The 22,052-nt window shown below is 36.5% G+C and overlaps 4 protein-coding genes across 8 annotated transcripts in view; 1 reads left to right on the forward strand and 3 right to left on the reverse strand.

Moving 5' to 3' along the window:
* The window catches only part of igsf9b (immunoglobulin superfamily, member 9b), a 31,383-nt gene extending 25,268 nt beyond the window's left edge, over positions 1 to 6,115 (forward strand). For 3 of the 5 annotated variants that reach the window (XM_060882304.1, XM_060882303.1, XM_060882305.1), the window contains 4 exons: positions 349 to 519; positions 896 to 932; positions 1,178 to 4,165; positions 4,248 to 6,115. In XM_060882304.1, coding sequence (XP_060738287.1) covers positions 349 to 519; positions 896 to 932; positions 1,178 to 4,165; positions 4,248 to 4,704 — 3,653 coding nt within the window. In that variant the 3' untranslated portion in view covers positions 4,705 to 6,115. The remainder of the gene's footprint in view (positions 1 to 348; positions 520 to 895; positions 933 to 1,177; positions 4,166 to 4,247) is intronic. The other 2 variants (XM_060882307.1, XM_060882306.1) reach the window with 2 other exon arrangements.
* pptc7a (protein phosphatase targeting COQ7 a) overlaps positions 1 to 22,052 on the reverse strand; it is a 182,106-nt gene that overhangs the window by 34,598 nt on the left and 125,456 nt on the right. The gene's annotated exons all lie outside the window — the stretch shown is intronic.
* On the reverse strand, positions 9,227 to 19,118 carry LOC132853745 (uncharacterized). Its single transcript, XM_060881683.1, has 9 exons — positions 19,078 to 19,118; positions 16,208 to 16,261; positions 15,690 to 15,964; positions 13,226 to 13,270; positions 13,094 to 13,145; positions 12,815 to 12,995; positions 11,444 to 11,544; positions 11,295 to 11,351; positions 9,227 to 10,199 (listed from the first exon to the last, which is right to left on the reverse strand). The coding sequence occupies exons 1-9, from the start codon at positions 19,116 to 19,118 to the stop codon at positions 10,076 to 10,078; spliced, it is 930 nt and encodes a 309-aa protein (XP_060737666.1). The 3' UTR covers positions 9,227 to 10,075.
* Positions 17,595 to 21,693, reverse strand: tmem127 (transmembrane protein 127). The gene is made up of 4 exons (XM_060881199.1): positions 21,365 to 21,693; positions 20,164 to 20,476; positions 19,558 to 19,722; positions 17,595 to 19,428 (listed from the first exon to the last, which is right to left on the reverse strand). The coding sequence occupies exons 2-4, from the start codon at positions 20,402 to 20,404 to the stop codon at positions 19,118 to 19,120; spliced, it is 717 nt and encodes a 238-aa protein (XP_060737182.1). The 5' UTR covers positions 20,405 to 20,476; positions 21,365 to 21,693; the 3' UTR covers positions 17,595 to 19,117.

Consider the following 22,052-nt stretch of genomic DNA (forward strand, 5'->3'; position numbering starts at 1 on the left):
ACTCTCCGTATTGACAGCCTTAGTTATTATTCATTGGCAAAATTAATAACACTAATACTAGATAATATTCACATAATTATTGTAAACATTAAGCTTATACTCAATAAAACAAAAAATACTTGAGTACTTTTAACAAATTTATCTTTCCAGTGTTGTTTTGTTTTTGTTCTTTTTACACTAGTATACTTGATTCTGATTTGGCAAAAAGAAAGGATGAAACCTAAAATAACTACTAGTTGTTGGTAAACATAACAAAAAAGCAGTTTACTAGTTTATAGACTGTAAATTGGCAATTATTATTTTATTCACGGTCCAATTGATCATTTTTCTTGCAATGTGGTCTTGCAGGTATGGAGATATACCCAGCCCCACCCAGCTTGTTGGCTTTTGTTGCTCAGCCCCTGATGGCCGGAGTGATTGCAGGCGGGTGCTTCTTATTCGTGGCTATCGTTTTTTCAGTGGCGACAGCATGTATTATGAATCACAGAAGGGAACAGCGCCTTAGAAAGAGACGAGATGGTAAGGGGAATACAAGAGCAAGACACAGTAATTTAGATAGAGCAGGGGTGTGTAATCATACTCGCCCAAAAGCTTTGCTGTATCTGAAGGGGTTTGTTTCAGCAATTGACACAATTAGTTCATTGCTTTTGATATTTTATTCTAAATGCATACCTGTATTTTGTTAGATAGCCCCAGAAGGAAAAAAAAAGAAATTATTTATCATATCTCACACTTCTGTTATACAAGTGATACTTCTGAACATTTCAATGAATTAACATAAACTTAATTTTTGTCTATTTTTTATTTTATTTTATTCATTGATTGTTTATTTTGTTGATATATATATATATATATATATACAGTTTTCTACTTTCCTATTTCCTTATTTTTTTAGTTCTGTCTACTACCTTACAAAAGACTCGATCTCCACAGTAAGTCTCCCTCAATACTATGCATGTCATCATCATTCGAAAATAACCTCACAAATTTGCAGGAAACAGAAAAATGGAATATTACATTTATTATTACATTTTATTACAATTACAATATTACAGTTAAATTTGTGTGGATATGTAGATGAGTTTTACAAAATGCTTTTTGACCACACAATACATAATTGCATATGTTGAATTACTAAACTTTTAAATTTTTTGTCTTGCTTTTTTTCTCCACTTAGAGCTAGCTTGCCTGATGCCAGTCCCAACAGCATACTGAAGATGAATTTGTGTCCTCCAATTAGCTTTTTTTCCAATTCCTCTTTTTCTGACCATTCAGATCGATCATCCTCTGACAAGGGAAGCGAGTGTCATTATCAAAAAAAGCAACTTCTCCCCTCATCATCCCCACCACCATGTTACACTCTATTTGAGAGCCACCTCGGTGGTTCCCCAGCCTCAATGTCTGCCATTGAGTCTATATCTAGAGGACCAGATGGCCGTTTCATTGCCCAACCTTATTTAAAGAATTCTATGGAAATTCACGTTAAAGTAAAAAAACAATTCTCTCGGTCCCCTGTACAAGATTATGGTGAAGGGAGCAGGAGTAGCTCTTTTCGAGACTCTACCAAATCCTGTTCCATCAGGTCAGAGAAGAGAGTGATACAAGATGCACCATCAACAGCTCAGGACAGTCATAGCAAATGTCTAACACTGATAAAAGAGCAAGAGGAGCTGAAAAGCTTCATGACTATCCACAGAGCACAAAAATGTGAGAAGGAGCAGAGACAGACTAAGTCAGCAAGTCCAGTTAGAAGATGGGCAGGGGTTAAGATGGAGGAACCCATTTCAAAACCTCAGCACATTCCTCTCAGGCAAAAAGCCCAGAGAACCAACAGCCTGACTCGCAGAGTTTCAGAAAATCGGAGGGGTTGTTATTTTGGCAGTACCAGCAGTCCCATGGACAGGCTACTCACCTCCACCTCCCAATGCATTCAATGGGACATTAGCCCTGTGACCTCTTCTAGCAGTCAAGTCCCTGTTCTGAGCCTATCAGAGGGAAATACATCTCACTGCATGCTCTCAGACAGACCACATAGAGGTTTGGAGGTTGTAGAAGACTCAGCAGCAGAAGATTTCACACATTCACCGGTTACAGAGTATACCTCACTCTCAGTCCTTTCCCATAAAAGGGACAGTCCTTGCTGTGAGTCAGATAAAAGTAAGACACAGGCTAAATGTCCAGAGAGACCAACAGAAAAGGGGAAAGAGTATAACTGGATGCAGGAAAAAAAAATAAAGACCCAAGTAATTGTCCCAATGTCCACAAGCCGGGTTCCTTCCGGTTTTCAGCATCCTGAGGCATTTGAGAGAGCAAAGTACCCTGCTGCTGAAAGTGGAGATGGATCCAGCCCAGATGGACACTTCCCCAAACTCACTACTAACTTGAACAACAATTTTACTAGTTGTTCTACCATTAACTATGATAATCAGAAGAGTGATAGTGAAAACATAACTGGAGATAATCCCAGCTCCTTATCTTTGCAGCCTGAAGAAGAGAAGGAGGGTATCAGGGCACGTTCTCGCAAGAGTGACAAGTGTGCCTTTAGTACTAGCCCCAATCACTTTTCTCCTCTGCCCCTTTTTGAAAATGAAGATGAAAGTGATCAGTCTAATTCCTCGATTAGATTATTTGAATTACTGAAAACCCCAACTGTGTCCCAACCTGAAAGGATGTCTCCTCTGCAACCAAGCACTATTTTGGAGTATTTGAGCCTTCCAGGCTTTGTAGAGATGAGCGTAGATGAACCTATTGAGGAGTGTCAAATGTCAGAATCTACTTCTCTCACCACTAAGCAGGCAGATGGGACTCTCTTAAGAACTAATCCTGATGTGGTTCCTAAAAACTGGGAGAATGAAGATGATTACCACTTAGAAGAGAGTAATGATCATCAAAGCAGACTTTTGGTGGATCTCAAAATACCCTTCATTCCTGTAGGAAGTTCCATTCCTGAAAATGAAACTAGTACTATACCCTGCCTAGAGCTGGCTAAAGAAAATACAAGTATAATCCCAGGGTCTTCAAAGACCAAATGTCTTTCAACACAGTACACAGCTTATGATGGAAGATGTCCCCAGCCATTTTTCACTCACAAAAGCCTTGGTTCTGATAAACCCACACAGTTGAGCCACCAAGCACAGCCTCCAGTGAGTGCCAAAGCAATCTATAATATACCTTATCAAGGTGAAAGTAGGGAAGAATCTTTATCAGAGCACACTCAGTGGTGTCAACCTCAGAATAAGCGGACTAACCAAGTAAGTGCACGGATCTCTCAGGCTCCTGTGCCTTTTATGAAGAAATCAGTCAGCATTGGTCCGTGTAGGAATTTCTCAGATATAGGGCAGCCCTGTTCATATCTTAGGAAATCTGTTAGTTTAGGGTCTCAGAAGTGGGACCATCGTCAAAGCTCCAGGACATATGTCTCTGATAACTGTTACAAAGGTGAGCTATCCCATCTTAGTGCTAAAGATAAGTCTTACAATTTGGGTTGCACACCTACAAATTCTTATTTGAGGTCTGGTCCCTCATGGCAGGGGACAGAGCATGGCAAAACTTACAGCAGCTATGGCCTGGAGAGACCTTGCTACAGTGAGAGGCCATACATGACCTCTAAATCGCTCATGCATGCACATGGCCCATCAGTCCTAGAGCCAGCAAAACTTGTAGAACCTTATAGATCAGAGTCAGATCCACGTCGACAAGCCACAGTCTTTCCAGAATCTCTAATGTGCCCAAAGTCATATCAAGAGACCCTCAGGTTAGTCCAGCATAGGTATGTCCCCCATTGTCCCCCTAGACCCCTTAGCACACCCAGATTAGTTGCAAGGTGGGACCATCCTTGTCTTGTGGACTCCAGAAAGAGTTTTCAGAGGTCATTTTTGCCCAGGGGTTACAGCTGGCCTTCACCCCACCAAGCAGCTTTTCCCGCATATAAGATGCAGAGAGAACTGTATGGGGTGGTGAATATGGGTGAGGGCAAGGACAGTGCAGGAGATGGTGGTCGAGCCAGTTATGCCAGCCAGAGCAGTGGTAGGGGGAGTGTGGGACCATCTGGGCACCTTCGCCAGTCCCTTTCCATCACCCCTACATTATTGAGCTCGCCTGATACTACAGAGGAGTGTGAGAGGCACAAGAGAGAATCAGACCTGCGAGAAAGAAGGTCAAAAAGGTGAATTACCTCTGTAACAACTTTTTCAATGACCTCCTATATTGTTTGGAAGCCTTACTGCATGTTTTATATCTGCCTGTAGTAGGAATACATCAGTAGATGAGTGTTATGAGTTTGATGCTACTGAATGCCGGATAGGCCTTGACCTCTTGGAGGCCATGAAGAGGAAGCAGGAAGGCATGAGGCAGGGGAGGGAGCTGAGGTGTGATAGGCCAATTACCAGCACTGGCCTCCGGGTCCTGGAGGAGAAAGGTGAGGAGTGTCCCATTAGCTATCTACCCACACAAGTACAAATATATGTTCTGCCCACTTGCCCATGCCTTTCTTCCCTCGTTTTCCCAACTACAGGCCCAAACTCCTTGGTTAGTTTTCCTTCAGCCTCCCAGCCTCAACAACGATATAGTCGTTCACTTAGTGAGGCACGTTTCAATGCCCTGATGCAAGAGTTCCAGGAGTACCGCAGTGCCAAGGAATCCACCTCCCAAGACCCCTCCCCCATCCCTGACCTCAACCATGATACAGAGTTTGCCCTGCTTTAAGAGACCTACCTTTTAACTCTGAACACCAGTCCATGATTATTCATGTGCCTGTTATGAAGCTAATACTTTATAGATGAGAAATGAGTTCCTAATGATGCTAATGAATGCCAAAACGTCCAATGCCAATGTCAGTATTTATGTTTTAAATGTAATGTGATTTGGCTTATCTGTGAATGCTTCTGTTGATCATGATTTTAGGAATAACCGTGACCCGAAAATGAACATAACTTAAAACATTTATCCTATACCACCACAGGGATTTTTTAATGAGAGGCACTAAATGTACATCAGTGTTTTCCAAAAGACCAATCTAATAAGATTCATTAGGAAATTATAAAAGTTGTAAAACAAATGTATGTGCTCAGGTGTTTTATTCTTTTTCTCATATCAGGTGCTTGATATTCAGAAGCCTATTTTGAATTAACTTTGTTTTGGAAATATACCAAGTTTGGAATTCTTAGTGACTGTACACAGATTAAGAACCAAAACCATTTATATCATTTTTTCATGCATTTCTTACTGTGAAAATCACTACAGAGACTTGTGTGTACAGACCTTGTTTGTAAGGAGGTATGTGATAAAACTTTGGCTTCATCATGCCCATAAAAACTGTATTACTGTATGTGCTTGGACAATCTGTTTCCCCTGTCTAAAAATGGAATTTCCTCCATTGCGCTGAATGACAGGAATTGTATGTAGAATGACTCTCAATTTTACTATTTTGCATCACCTATGTTCAATTATCTTTACTGTGTACAAATCTAGATTTGAATTTGCTTGAAATTAATATATGCAACTCTTTGGTACATTATTACATCAGTAAATGTGTTACCTAATAAGCATGAGTCATCGTTGACCATACGCCTTTACAACTGAAACTTTTGAAAGGCTGTTTGGAGTAAAGGCTCTTGTATGTTGTGTAATATCTGTACCAGTTCATGGATACTATATATATCTTTGCTTAAATTGTTTATGAAACAAACAGAATATTGAATCATATTACCAAAAGTAATATTTTTAACTCACCTCTATGAAAAATAGCAGAAAATGCAAACTGAAGCTCTTCATTAACAATGCTGTAAAATTTATTTAGCATTTCCTGTGTCTTTACATGCTTTCATGTAAACACAATGGTTTCTCTTAAAATGTGCAGCTCCTAATTGGGTCTTTAATGCTGCATATTGTAACAGAATATGTGCAGTGCTATAGAATTAAAGCAAACATATATATATATATGTTTCACATTAAGACTTTAATTACAGTTTAAATGTGTTTAAATGTGACTGAAGATGACCCATGCAGCAGTGTTTACATTCAAAGCCTTCATGTCTATGTGTACAAGCTGTTGTAAATGTTTCAAGTATATATAGTATTTCATCAAGAATTTTTCTGTTTATAAATAACAACCATATTTTGCAAATACATGTTTTTAAGTAGTTTTTAAATAAATCTATTTTATATTTAAAATACTTTATGTAAATTTTGTTTAAAAAATTTTCAGCATTTTGAAAATGATTTTCAAGCTTTGTATATATGTATGTGTTTTTTACATATTGTTTTTACACGAACAATTGTTAACAATTTTATTAAAAAAATTCAGAATCAAAAAGTTCTGTGGTGTATCTGTAAATTGTATAATAATACAATACACTATACAATACAATATACAATACACAGCACCAAACAATAGAAATAAAAAAAATTGTTATATACATAATGTAATCAAGCATGAATTAGTAAGTCATCTCATTCCCATTTATTTACAGCAGATATCTCAGTCTCAAGTCTCACTGTCTTTTAGGATATTTTCAGGCATGTTGAACAAACCTACATGATGTGCATATTTCCAATAACAATGCTGTGGAAGTGGTAGTCTGTCTGCCATATGAAGGTGGTTGTTAAGGAATACCAAATGTTCAAGGCAGAGAAAAGAAATATCATGTAGCAAACAAATCAACCTTTAGTCATTGTATAACTCAAGGTGCGTGGTTATAAAAATACTTTATCATCTATTTAATATTAGTTTTTTAAAAAATAGATTCAACATCTCCAAATAATCTTTATTTGGATATTTGCTTATCCTTTTCTTATCCCTCCATACCCCACCCTGGACGTTGCCAAGGACACACCCCACTTCCTAGAACTGTGGGGACACCACTCCACCTCCTCCTTCCACAGAGGATGTCGCTCCTCTTTGGTCACTTGGGGGATGCCATTCTGTCCCCTGCCCTATTCAGTTTGTTCATCAAGACCTATACCCATCAGCCTTAACATTAAAAACACCAACAGATCTTATACTTTTTTTTCATGTTCCTAAAACCATTCCTGAGCAATTTTTGCAGTATGGCAGGCTGCAATATCCTGCTGAAATTCCGTTGCTATGAAATAACATGTATTTGGTCAAAGAATAAATACTAAAGACCCAAGGTTTCCCAGCAGAACATAGGGCCAGTGTATCCCACTGCCTCTGCAGACTTGCCTTCTACCCCTTCTTCCCCAAGCTACACATATTCAAGCAGCCATCAACATGATAATAAATAAAACATGAATCATCAGACTTGGACACTTACTTCCATTGCTCGATGGTCTAGTTCTGATGCTCATGTCTCTATTTTAGACACTGAACAGAACACTGCACATTGGTGCAAGAAAATACAAGTCTACGGCTACTCAGCAAGCTCTGATGCAAATTTGTGCTTCAGTAGCTGTTCTGTGGAATCGGACTAGCATTCACTCCCAACATGTGTCAATGAGCTTGGAGATGTTCTGAATGGCTAAAGAAGAAAAGTAAATCAAGGTGCTGGAGTGACTAAATCAAAGTACATATCAAAACACCTGAGATGCTGTGATGACATTTTCATACAGCTGAAGAAATGTTGTAAAAAAGAGTGGGCCAAGAATTCTTCAAAATGAATGATAAACATCTAATATTATTTACTTCTACATGTTACTGAATTATAGGGTTTACATATTTTTTCCACGTTTTTTGAATGTTGGTTTACTTTTCTATCAAAGTACATATTGAAATCTCTTGTGTAATTTTTGTTGTTGCTGTCATATGAGGTTATTTGTTTGTTCATAGAAATTGTTATTTAGACTCTGATAAATAAAATAATTAAATGAGGGGTATTTTTTTCTTTTCCTGACTGTATTGTCAATTTTCTTTACCTTTCTCTTTCTCCATGTCGGATAGGATACATAAAGCTTGTCGCCAAAGTGATGAGCCACATGCTATTGATGGACTGCATCATGTTGGCTTTGAACTGTAAACAGGTAATCCTCTCAAAAACCATGATGACCTACAAGCTAAGCTGCACCCTACAAGCCATTACAGGAATTATAAACAGGGATGTGGTAGCTCAGCGGTTAAGGTGTTCGACTACTGATCGGAAGTTCATTGGTTCGAATCCTAGGTCCACCAATTTGCCACTGCAGGGCCCCTGAGCAAGGCCCTTAACCCTCGATTGCTCAGGTGTATAAACTGAAATAAAATGTAAATCACTCTGGACAAGAGTGGCTGTAAATGTAAATTATTTTCTTATTTACTCATTTTATACTTAAGTATAAAAATCTGTATATAAAGTATGACATAAGTGGTGTCATTTCAGTTTGTGTTCATTTGTTCTGGGTTACAGTGTCTGCTTATGATTATTACCATTAAATTCCTTCAAAAAGTGCTCCATATTACAATAAATATTGCAGACTTTTCTATATTTCCAAAGCTGTACTTACTCAAGCAAATAAATTTAAAAGCCGAGTAATAAATTCCATCCATAGCTGATGACACATGATTACTCACAAGACTGTAAATCTGAATAAAATGGAATAACACAAGTTTTAAGCTGATAAAACTACTACAGAAATTACTACCATGTCTATACTGAATACCCTAAATTATAAAAGAATTTTGCTGTTAGCGTTTGTCTTTCTTTCTTATATCAACAAAATACAAGAATCAGAAAAAAATGGCTGAAAATTAAAAGGCAAATGTAATTACAATCCTAAACCTTTGATCTGTTTATAAGTATCAAGAACTAGATACAAGGCTAAATATGTTTTCATTCATTTTTATTTCCTGTGCGAAATGAATACGGATCTTATCTGTTACACACCAGAGAAGACAGAAGAAAATGATTTCAGTTTCATTTAACTCCCACTTCCAGCTACTATTTTAATGAAAACTCACACTTTAACATTCACATTCAATTATGAGATTAGGTTTACTCAAGTCAAGTTTCAAATCTCAGCTCAACTGACTAGTGGAATTTCCAAGATGGTCAGCTGTGATCAGATGTTAATACATCTTAGAAAGCCAATTTTTTTTGAAAATTTAAGTGTATTAAATGCAAATAAAAGTCTAAAGTAAATGAGAAATAGCAACAGAATAAATGTTTTAAAGACATCAGAAGGAGTTATGTCATTTAAAAAAAAAAAAAAAGTTTGTTTGTTTTTTTTTTTTTTTTGTGAAAGGTACAGTCCAAGACATGTTTTGCATGCATAACTCTGCAGCAGGCTCCCAGGTATAAACACAGGTGATAAAGAGTGGTGATATATGCAGAACAAAATCAGTTCACACAATAATACACTGGTATACACGAAAAGTCTTGACCCTCAACACCATTGAACACTAGACAAACAACAAAAGCCAAGCTATCTCATCTGACACGTGTCTAACCTCTTACACTCTTATGGCTGAATGGGCAAGAAAATGGGGACCAACTCCATATTAATGGCAATGGTTTTGGAATGGGATGTTTAACACTCAGGTATCCACATACTTTTGGTTAAACTGATTAACTGTAAATATAACTTCCGTATAAACAACACAACATGCTGTGTTTTCTGTTTTTTAATATTAAAAAATATTGCTGCCAAATTTCTGTTCTGTAATAAGAGAAAATAATCCTGGAAAATAAAAAACCCATTATGGTTTATATCTTACATATCAATCTTTCCTTAATTAATGATAATATTATTTTTACGTTATAAACTTGTTATTTATAACTCCCTACTGTGCTTTAAACCATAATTTCATTTTTTAACCCTAACAATTAAACCCTAATTAATTGTATTTTGCAAGAAATATATCAAAGGTAATTAAATCTAATTTACATTGCAAAACAAAAACAGACATAAACAAGATATCATCAATATCAACATCTCCCAGCTAATATTTCATAGCAGATTATAGCATTTAAGGCACTGACATTCTGATGTCGTCTGTTATTTTCCACAAACTGAGATGCACGTTAGATAAGCAAACCTCTGTAAGATGATACAGAGACAAGTGGGAGATAAAACATAACAATTCATAAACAAAAAAAGCTATTTTTATTTATTAATTGTACTGTTGCTTATAGCTATTATATAGCTAGGGGAAGATTGCTCTTCTTAGGCGCATTTTGTGAACATCCTGGGCACGTTTCTGCCTCTCTGTCAGGTTGCTGATGTCAGGCAGAATAAGCCTTTCTCTCACACTCACCTGGGTCTGATGTCTGCAGAAAAAGAAGTATATTATATATATTCATATACATGAACCTCAGCTTTTATTTCCTTGGATTCCTTTTGCATCAAGATGCAACATGTGACTGACAAGTGTTCCTTGTTGCCAGGCATACCCTGTTGGTTGTTCAAAACAGTTAATAGCCCTAAATGTCAACTACTGGTTGGAGCACTGGGTTTCATGAGTAAAGATTGCATTTGTTGTTACAAAGGATAAACCAATATGAGTACCAAATAGTTGACTATGGGAGAAAAAAAGCTGTTGTGACTCATCAGCAGTAAGAATCAAAGGGCCAGACTGGAACTCACAAAGAAATACAGATGAGCCACAAAGGTTCAGGAACAGAAATTAACCTCTACCTAAGTGACAGAAAGTCTAAAAAAGTGTGGAATAAGAAAATATCTGTGCATGATCCAAATCATATAGCCTCAATGGTCAGTCACACTAAAGGTAGAGGTAATGGCATGGACTTGCATGCCTGCTTCTGAAACAGGATCACTAATCTTTATTGATGATGGAATTCATGAAGAATTCAGAGCAGAATGAATACAGAAGTATACAGAAACAGTCTGTCTGCCGATTTCTAGAGAAATGCATTCACTATAATAGTGAGGAAACTTCATCATACAACAAGACCTTGACCCAAAACACACTGCCAACACAACATAGCACTTCATTAGGGAAAACTGGAGGGCTTTAGACTGGTTTTAACCTAACTAAGCATTCCCCCTACTGAAGAGAAGATTAAAGGAAGAAATCCACCATATGCAAGCAAATGTTATGTATTGACCAAAAAATAATACTAAAATTAAATAAAATATTGTTTTACACACATCCTTCTAAAAGGATGCAAACATTCTATGGAGCACCAGTAAATCTGTTATTAAGATATTGAAAGTATCACAACCAAGACTAGATCAGGCCATCCGCCAAAGTCCAAGAGTAACTATAGACATAGACACTATACAAAACTGGACTTTCTGTGAGGAAATGGTGTGAAAAAATCCATTATTGAAAAAAGCCACTGAATACTGTGGCACTGTATAATTCTATATTATTCATAACGGATACAGACAAGTCAACCTACTGTATTTTTGGCAAGGACTTAGGAGATAATTTTGGAATGTGTGTCAACTCTTCATTTCTGGAAGCAAGAGATAAAAAACAATATTAGCAAAATATGTTTTTAGCACAAGACAGCACTGCCTTGACATAGAGACATAATGACAATAGTACCTCGTGTTGTCAGAGAAAATTGTCTTCTTTAGTTTGTAGATCTCTGGTGAGAGTTTCTTTTTGTTTAACAAGTCTCTGAGAACAGCCTTCACCTGCATCAGCTGAGATGTAAGAAAAATATGACCTTGATGTGTATTGTCTTACTTATCATTGGTTAGCTTGTAAAGTATTTGCAATTGTTTTATTCACTTCATTATTTATATTGACCTTGCAATTATGTTGTGCACTATGTGTTAAACATTAACATGCCACTGACCAACTGCATTATTTTTCTCAAAATCATTTACATTTGTTGGCTCATCTTTAAAGCTGGTGAAGTATGTTTATAATCAAGTTATACATTTCACTGCAATGTTTGTTATTATGAACCAAATAGTCAGTATGCTTGGTAGCAGATGCCTATATATTAGCAGTGTGGCAGGTTCTTTAATTGGACCTTATTGTGTCTAATCCAGACTCGCATCTACCATTCTCTCTAAGGTAACTCCATTCATATGTTCACTATCTAATAGTTCTATTAAAAAAGTTAACAGAACTCACTGTCCAACTCATTATGTTGAGAACTGTAACTTCTGCTGTGCATGGAGTACATTTACAGTTAAGCATTGCATATGTTTTAATATATATATTATGTTCTGCTCCAAGTTTACTTGTCACTTGTATTGTATGTATAGTTATGTAGTTTTGGTGCCCCATAGGGGCAGTTCTCCAGAAAAAATAAGTGAGCACATTTCTCATGCAGTCAGCTCCTCAAACTTCAGATGGATCCTTTGTTTTGCGTTTGTAAAAGCATCATCTATAAGTTAATTCTTCTTTACATAATACTTGATGATACATATTTTCATATATTTGTGATTCAGAGCTTTGATTTAATGGAATTTTTGTGATGATGGCCTTTAGCTATTAGCCTAGCCTTTGTTTGACAGCATTCAATGTGTTAATCGTAATCTACTTTGATAAGATTCTGAAACTTAAACTTCTGTATGAGTCAATATTTGTATTTGTTGTCAATTTCTTGGTCATCTGATAATCCCATTTAAGAAAATTGATGACATTGATTTAATTTGGGCTATTTTCAGACATACTTACATGAATGCTAATTAGTCATTAGTTAATGTTTCTGATTTTTGTTTATTTGCTGTTTTTTGCAGTTGTACTCTTAATTCATAATGTACCTGGCATCTTATTAAACGTCAAAGACTAAGATGAATCCTGACTCGTCTGTACTTTATGGATGGAGTTTGGCTGGCTGTTAAATTGCATTGGTAGATGCAAGGAGAACAGTACATATTACATCCTAAATTATGCTAACGCTATAGGCAATAATAGTGACAAAATAAATGAAAATCAGCATAAAATCTGTAGGTCTACCTCCTGAGACTGCAAGGTGTTGGCATTATAGAGCTGTCGAATCATGTCCTCACACTCCTGCAGGGTCGGAGAGCGTGGAGGACGGGATGAATCGTCTAGGATCCTCAAAGGAAGTAGAGACATGATGATGGATGCATTTTGTTCTACACCATAATGTCTTGTCTTTGGCCTCTCTTTACAGCTTAAGCAGATCAGAGCAAGTAAAGATTAATGCACTGGTACTATTTATTATGTGAAAGTTTTCTATGTACAGTAGTGGGACTAGGTGCAGTAAATTACCTGATGACTTCAGTCTGGCAATGTTTTTCCTGTGTGCCCCATGGACTAGGCACTTAAAAAAAATTGAGAGGAAATTATATTACAGATCTTTCACAATTAACAGAAATGTTGCACACAACGTTTTTAAGCTACCTCTTGAAGGAAGATATGGTCCCATAATCAGTTGATACTGCAACTCTGAAAAATAATGATACACTATTTGAGCAAGTTTAGACATTTGTGCAGCTGGGCAGTTGACAAATAGAGGTGAAACAGTATTTTTTTTCTATATGACAATTTTCAAACAAAATGTATAAAATTATAATGTTCAAAGGCTGACGTTGGTGTCACTGTTAGTTTTATAGAATTTCCCCTTCTTTATGCTATTTTCTAAGCCTTTTTCACAGCAACAGACGTAAAATGTCCTGCGGTGTGACACCACACTACAGTAAAGAGAAAATATACAGATATTACTGATTTCAAATGCACATCACATATGTTAAAGTTTAAGAAGCCTTTTCTAAAAATCATCATTAAAATTCAACATAGTTATTTTTCACAACTGTTTTTCAGTTCCACTCCTTACTTGCACCTTCTTTTCTCACACTTGCATAGAAATATTTCGTAAAATGAGAAAAAGTCTTACTGCAATGTTTTTTTTTTGTGATAGTTAAATTATGCAGTGCTTTAAAAGCTACATCATGATAAAAATCGAATTAACTTAAGAGGCATTTAGTTGCATTTAAAGTGATGTCACACAACATGACATTCGTCACACCACAGGACACAATAAGGCACAGTTCACACACAAGTGGCTATTGTTCTTTATTAACAAAAAATTTAAAAATAACCTGTCATTAACAGGACATAGGGCAGGACATTTTTTTCCTGCCAAGAGCCTACTGTTCTCATCTCTGGAGAGAAAAGCAATCACTTTCTTTTTTGAACAATCTGACAGAGGGTTGACGGGCAGCTTTCTTTACTTTATTCCATCTATGCTTTTGAACTCTCATCTTACTGTTGGCTTTTTTCATATGGTCCAGCTCTGCTTGAAGCTTCTTGTTTTCTTTTTGCAGCCACCTCATTTTAGCTTGTAACTTGTTTTGATGAGTTTTCCCATGGCCACTATTGCTCTGTAAATGGGTGCATTAGTAGATGGCAGCCTTTGAGCAGGAGGACTAGTTGTTGACAGAATTGCTGCTTGAGGACTTGGAATTGGAGAATCATGAGCAGGAGAACCATGGACTAGACTAGTAGCACCATCATGGGACATATCAAGCTGCTCAGGTGATGGAGGTGTTTCGTCTAAGATTGCTGCCAGGTCCTTTTTCATCTTTCGGTTTCTTGCTTTTGTATTTCTCCATACTTCACGAAGTCTGTCTCGCTTTTGTTTCGGGAAGTGAACTTATATTTCGAGGCTTAATCGCTCCTCTTGCTTTCTTTTCTTGATATCTGTTGATAAAACGACCCACTGTTACATGTACTCTAGGCAAGTTGTATTATATGAATATTAATGTGAAACATTTTTATCAGATTTAAACTCCCTCACTAACTCCCTTTCCCTATATCAACTTATTTACTTTCTTCTTCTCTCCCTAAGGATCTCCTCATGCCTAGCTTCATCCTGACTTAACCTTTCCCGGTACCTTCTTGTCCTTTCTTTGCTCATTCCTAAAAAAATCATAATGCACTTTGAAAACAAGTATCAAAGTACTTGATGTTCTATAAACAATAAGCATGGATACAAATACATCATGCGTTTAAAAATTTAAAAATAACAGCTAAGGATCTAGCAACACATTTGTATTAAGCATGTCACACCGCGGGACATGACTGTCACAGCACAGGACATTAACAGCATTGTGGCCATTTTAACCTCTTGCTATACATGACTGACCTTTGGGCTAATGCTAACTGAATAATAATATTGTTTTTAACCTTAATAATGTGAGTTGTTTTTTTTTTTTCAATAAGAGCCGTCACACCACAGGACATCATAAATGGACACATACATTGTCTAACAGAAACACTGAAATCTGTAGAAATATTAAGAGATTAATACTCACCTTTTAACTTTCACAGCACTCTCCAATAACTAAGTTATTGAAGACCCCTGTCGTGAAGACCCCTACAGTTGTCCATGTAACTGGCTGTTCAAAAACCTGAACTTCCATGTCACGCCGCAGGACGGCATTTGTGTTACAAAATTTAGCTTGTTGTAAATAATCCTGTGTATTGTTTTTGTATGTAAAAACATTTTTTTTATTAAGTTAATATTTGTAAAATAATGCCAAAGCTCTTATGAATTATTCTAAATGTTGCTGGTTTATTTTATAGCTGTTTATATTTAATTTCTCATTTATGTTACAGTCACACCGCAGGACATTTGGCATAAAAGCCTTTAAATAAACAGGAACAAAAAATATTTTTTCATCCAAAAGTAAAACTACAACATAAAATACAGTAATTTGCTTCATTTACATATGGTTTTTGTAAGAAAAAACACATTTTAGTGAGTATTTACACTATGTTACATTAAAATCACATGTCACGTCAACCACCCAGCTGCGTATTTACAACCTGAACAACATTGAATACATAAAATGATTCTTCATACCTTTGTTAGCACGCTTCAGATGTTCAATCTCCTCGTGCAGCTTCTCTAGTGTGGTTTTATGCGTCTGCTGAAGAAACAGGATGTCTTTCTCCAGTGAGGCTACTTTTGCCCCGGTCGTGTCCATCTCTGCACTGGTTTGAGTTGTCTTATGGACGTGTTTATCTGATGGTGCTGCTTTATGCTCACGTTCAAAAGAACCTTTAGGAGGGTAACGAGCACGATCGAGAGTCCCAACCCGGCTCCAGCTGGGCAAATATCGTAGAGGGGGTAAGTTGCTGGTGGACATAACGGTATGCGCCAATTAGCCTATTTTAACCTTTATTTATAATCTTACACTGTCGGCTATTTCAACAATCTGTTGTCGACACGCACGAAGCCGTATTGAGACCAGACCTACATCTACTACTACACTGGAGTGCATTTTATACATAAAGAGAACAAAACATTTCGTCTAAACCCTGTGTGATCATAGTTTGAGCCAAATAGCTCGTCTGTTGCTTTGACATGGCTAATACTACCTGGATAAACTTATCCTCGAAGTCTTGAGAAGCACATCTCCACAACCGAAAAACCTGAAAATATAAAACAGCTTATTAAAGGCATAATGAAAATTCGGACGAAAAAGGCTTCCTGTAGTCTTCGGCAAGAATCAAATGTTGTCATGACAACGGCAAACACCGGAAGTGAAATTTACATGACTTTTTAAATGCTACTATTATTATTAGTAGTAGTATTGACAACATCAATGGAATATTTATATTTTGGAAGGTATATTTATCACTTTAACCTTATATAAATGACCGCCACAATTTATAAATCTACAAGTTATAACGATGTGGCAGTCATTTATTTAGTTAAAGTGATAAATATTCCTCAGGGATATTGACATCATAAATATAATACAAGTTTAATAAACAGTATTTACAGTATACAGGTTTATATACTGTAGTGCCTACACAGACTACCTGGTCTTTACCAGACACCTTTGGGTCCTTTGTTTCCACCAACTTAACCCCAGGAACCAAACTGACATACAGCACATTATGGTGAGCTAATGACAAGGCGTTCATCCTGTCATTAACAACATTGTGTCTCTTCCATTTGGTACTCCAGGCAATTCAAAAAAGCACAGGAGTATAAAAAAGTATGGATTGTAGATCACAGGAGATGCTCTTGTCATCCAGAATCATTTAATGTCTTGTATCTAATGCCCATGATTCTGTCCATTTATTCTGTCAGTAGTATAGAGCCACTGCTACTTAATACTCTATATCTACTACTAACGTTAACTTCTTCAGATACTCAGTAGTCCTGTATGAAAGATGGTGCATTACATTGAAGAAGCAGCTTCTAACAAATACATTTTGAAACTAATCTCCTACAAGTGCCTAATACTTGCAAGTTTAAATTAAACCTCTGACAAGAATATTTGAAAAGCCTAAGCTTGTCTTGAAGCTGTTTTAGTGTAAATGTAATTGGAATACTGATATATTACACTTCTAGAATTAGCTAGAAAATTATTATTATTATTATTATTATTATTATTATGCATTCAGATAATTCATTAAACTTTCTGGAGTCAAATAATTACATCAAAGTTAAAAAAAAACATTAACCTGCATTTATTTAAATCCTTAGCTATAGAAAAAGAGCAGACTAGCTAAAATTGTTCTATACTTGTTCTATAGTCCTACATATTATTAATAATAATAATAATAATAATAATAATAATAATAATAATAATAATATTATTGCCATCAAACAGGACAATATAAATTCCTAATAAAAATTAAATGCAATTGGTTGTTGTAATTTCCTCTTCTTTTAACAGATTCTTTTTAAATCAACACACCTCTGTTATTACTTTAAAGAAAAAAAAATGTTTTGAACAAAGACATGCCACAATACCACAAAAATCATCCATGATCCTTTATTTTCCATGATAAAGCACATAAATGTATACAGGAAGAGGAACATTGTCACAGGAGAATTGTCCCCAATATCTACCCCAATATAAAAGCGAAAACAATGGGTGTGAAATTCAATAGTAGATGTTTCCAGTCAGATCTCTAGTGATCACTGAGTAAACACACATACGTTACATTGTCTGGGCATGCTGTGAACCATCAAACAATTACAGAACTATAAACAATTTAGATGAACTGTGATCATATGAATGCACACAAGACTTGTGAAATTCTTATATGAATTTTGGAGTAGCACTCTGAGCTGGGACATGATCAATTATATAACCTGGGCAAAGCACACTGCAAAAAACACAGACAGATGTTGAAATATAACTATAACCTAACAGTGTACATACTTAAGTTGGCAAAATGGACCACTTCAAAATCACAGCCAAGTAAACCTGCTAAAATGGCAGTGCCATACATATGCAAGTAGATGTTAACAATATACAAGATCAAATAAATAGTCCATTTGCTGTGGGGAATATGTTCATTTTCTTTTAAAAGCCACAAATCACTAAATAACTATCTAAGGGAAATCATTTCATTAAAAACTTTCACAAGACTTGAGAAAATTACGTTTATGACATAATTTTGCAAAAGCTGAATTTAAAATGTATCTACAGAAAGTCAAACTCCGGCATTAAGGTCAAATGTATTGAACAGCAAAATCACCATTTTACAATACATGAAGTACATAAATATAAAACATATTGGGCATCATCGAAGTGCAGAGTTCAATTAAGTTTCAGTGTTTAGAAAAAGAAACCAACCACCCCCTCAGAAAATACTGTACATGAACAGTGTATATGCATGGAAAATTGAAAGTACACTCTGGACCAAAGTGTGTGTGTGTGTGAGTGCACATACCCAGCTGAACAATCTTACATCCAAACTTAATGAAAAGCATTAATCATAGTGGCATTTTAAGACAACTACAATGGGAAGTTTTTTTTTTTTTTTGTTTTTTTTTACACGTGGAATGTTACAAGAGAATGACATGTTCATTTAACAGAAGAAAAAATTCTCTCAAACCCAATTCAATGAGTCCAGCAAGCATCTGGATTACTGTGCACCTAATCTCAGTCCATATTTCACATTTGTAAGTAATAAAGCATGCCACTTTTTACCAAATCTAGAAGGAGCTTTGTTTGGGTCTCAAGCCTCTGCAGGCATCTACATGCAAATTATGCTAACAAAAGATGAACATTTCCCAGTCATTTATCAGCCATTCCAGAAGCATGGCCATAATGAAATACCACAACTGACAATTTTAAACATGTGGAATAAAGGGAGACGAGGGCAAATTGGCAATACAATATTGTAAAGTATGAGGCCTACATGAAGAGGATTTATTATATGGCAAATAGACTTTGCATGTTGCTCTGTCCTTGATATGTTTGGAAGGCTTAAAAAGTTACCTTAAGTACGGGGGTGGGAGGGCTTTAGGATGCTTTTTCATCAGGGAGTGTATGCAGGTGGTGGTTGGAACTGGTTGGCAATATCATAGTCAACTGGATAAGTCTCACTGCTCTCTTCCATCTCAGAGAGTAGCTCAAGGGCCTGCTCCTCTTCCTCAGTGGGGTAATGGCGTAGTAAGTTAGCAGCTGTGGCTAAAATGGAAGCTCCTCCAGCTCCAGCCACCAGGTAAAAACTGATGGCAAATGTGACATAGATGAGTGAGCCATGATACTTCTTGTGTTGCTGCTGCAGTGTGAGGATGAGCTCTGATGCCCAATAGCAGAAGCCAATCACAGTGGCACACTGGAGCACTAGACAGTAAGGGAAAATGGCAGAAACTTTCATATCAGAATTTCTCTTCAGGAGTCCATTCCCCTGTTTTAGTGTATTGTTTCTTTAGAAAATAAAACATTAGAATGCAACCTGATATGCTGAATTACCTGTAAAAATGTGAGCAAAGGCATATCGACGTGTAATTTTGAGAGCCGGGTGTTTAGGCCCAAAGACGTCCAGGAGAAAAGCTGTCAGACTACACAAGATGCCCAAGAAACAGAAGGCAGCAATGACTCTCAACAGTAGGACTGTCTGGGAATTAATACAGTAGTCTGTTGGGAAAACAGAACAAACATGGATTGCTTATATACATTTTTGAAACTTTTTTTTTTAATGACTATTAAAAACTACATTTTTGCCTATTTTGTTGCTTTGAACACAGAAGAGCCAGGACTTTATAGTGTTAACTGTTAATAGTATGGGTAATGCAGTGTTGAGAATTAGCTACAATGTGGACAGTCATGACAGTGCATTAAAGAATACTGTTTATATAAATTGGCTATCAATAAGCATCTTGTCACATGCATTATGCTGCTAGATGGCTATTTGAGTTGAGGTGCCTGAACTTGTAGCATGTTCTAAAAGGCACTTCACAGTTTATGTGAAGGTCTTCGTTAAGTGTTTAAGATTGTAACGCAAGCTCAACAGTCTTCTCTAATGAGCTCTAGAGTGTTTAGTGCCTGATTAGTGACCGTAAGCTTTGGAATAATTGCCTTCAATGAGTTTCTCATCAATGTATCCCAACACATCAGCCACCCCGAGCTCCTGTCTAGGGCAGGTTCCTCCGTGCACTCGCAGCCATGCTGGCTCAGCTAGGGCCGTGCACAGGGCTGTGATGGAGAGCGCACCAGGGAACGCAGACGCCAGACTGCGTTCAGGCTGCTTGGGAATTGCAGGTCCACCTCGTCTCCTGCGAGCTCCAGGAAGAGTGTTTCCCGCGGGGGCATACATCATCCACCAGTCAAATCTCACAACTGCACAGTAAAATATGGCAGGGCTTAACAGGCAGATGACTGTCCTAGAATACTAAAACAGACAAAAATATACATTAGCATACAAATAAATTTCCAGTAGTACTCAGCATATTGTATTATGTTTGCAGTCTGCAATACTATAACGGCATCCGCTTGACATATGACCTCATCCTAATAATTATAGGACAGAAACCATTTTACACTACAATAGATGTGGAATATGCAGATTCGTGTGGTAAATAAATGACTTTATGCTGATAACTAATTATTAGAAATATACCACTACAGAACACTTCACTTCACAGTAAAACTCTTTCAAACAAAAAGCATACAGAGTAAATATAATAGATATTAGAAAGTATAAATACAATAAAATATATACAAAATATAAAAAACATGTTACATCTCCAGTCCCAAAAATAATTTCTTTTCCAACTCTATTTCTATGTTTTGCCTTTTGTTACAGGATCAAATTGTATGGACACAAATTGTCAACATGTTTCTCATGAAAATAAATATAGTAAATAAAATATAGTAAATAACGTCATAAACAAATAATCACATGTCACATGAGTTCAGTTTTAAAAAAAGACTTTAGTTCTATAAAGTATAAAAGCAACAACGTAAAAACTAATATAATCTTTTCTGGTCACTTTAATCATATATATTTTCTTTCCTGGGTTTTATAATTCGACACCACAAAATCGCCCTTGTCACTAAAATCCTGTTTATGCATTTAAAAAAAAAAAAAAATTATTTACACCGGTTTTATTTGTGTCGAATTAAAATCTTCGGTTACTTGTCCTTTATTATTTAGCCTTAGTGTGAAAATTAAAGACAAAGATCACCGTCAAATGGCAACTTAGTTATTTGTTTATTATTAAAGACTAATAATAAAAAAAAAGGTGGGTTTAAAAATCGGTCTCATTATTTTACTTACCTGAATAGAGCAAAGTGTTTTTACTCAGAGACAGATCCCGTCATAGCGGAAGATTTACAGTTTTACAGTAAACGCAGAGGCCCAGAACTCAACAGCTACACAAACATATAAATAACTAAGATTCTCACACAAACTAACACATGACGAGCTACAAAATATATTATGTCCTCTCTCAAAACACAAAACCTTACACGTTTTGTAACTAAAACAGCGCCATAGTCGCGTTTTACATCTAATCACCAAACAAAAACACAAAGGCTGTATATTAAGCAGCAGACTATCCGCTTCCGCGTTTTCGCCCCGTTCTTTACATTTCCGGTTCCTGTTTTACGGCGTTACCGTAAAAAAGGCTGCAGTGTACTGTGAGTACTGTGGAGTGGGCAGGCACTTATTTCCAGGGGTTTCAGAATAGCGTAACAGACATTGCGTCATCGGGTAGGCGTGGCCTATTTGATAATCTCACCCTAACCCTAACCGTAATTTTGGTTGTTTATTTGTTTTCTAAAATAATCTACCTTTATGACTGTTTTGTCCTTTGTAGTATGCTGTGTTTTGTTTTGTTTTTTTTGAAAGAGGGCGTTTTTCCGAGACCTCCGGAAACACGCCCACTTTACGTCGTGGTAACGAAACCCCTGGAATTTAGTGAATGCCCTGAGGGAAGTGATCATGTCTGTGCCCTAATCCTTAC

The sequence above is a fragment of the Tachysurus vachellii genome, chromosome 11, assembly GCF_030014155.1.
Source record: "Tachysurus vachellii isolate PV-2020 chromosome 11, HZAU_Pvac_v1, whole genome shotgun sequence".
Classification (NCBI taxonomy): Eukaryota; Metazoa; Chordata; class Actinopteri; order Siluriformes; family Bagridae; genus Tachysurus; species Tachysurus vachellii.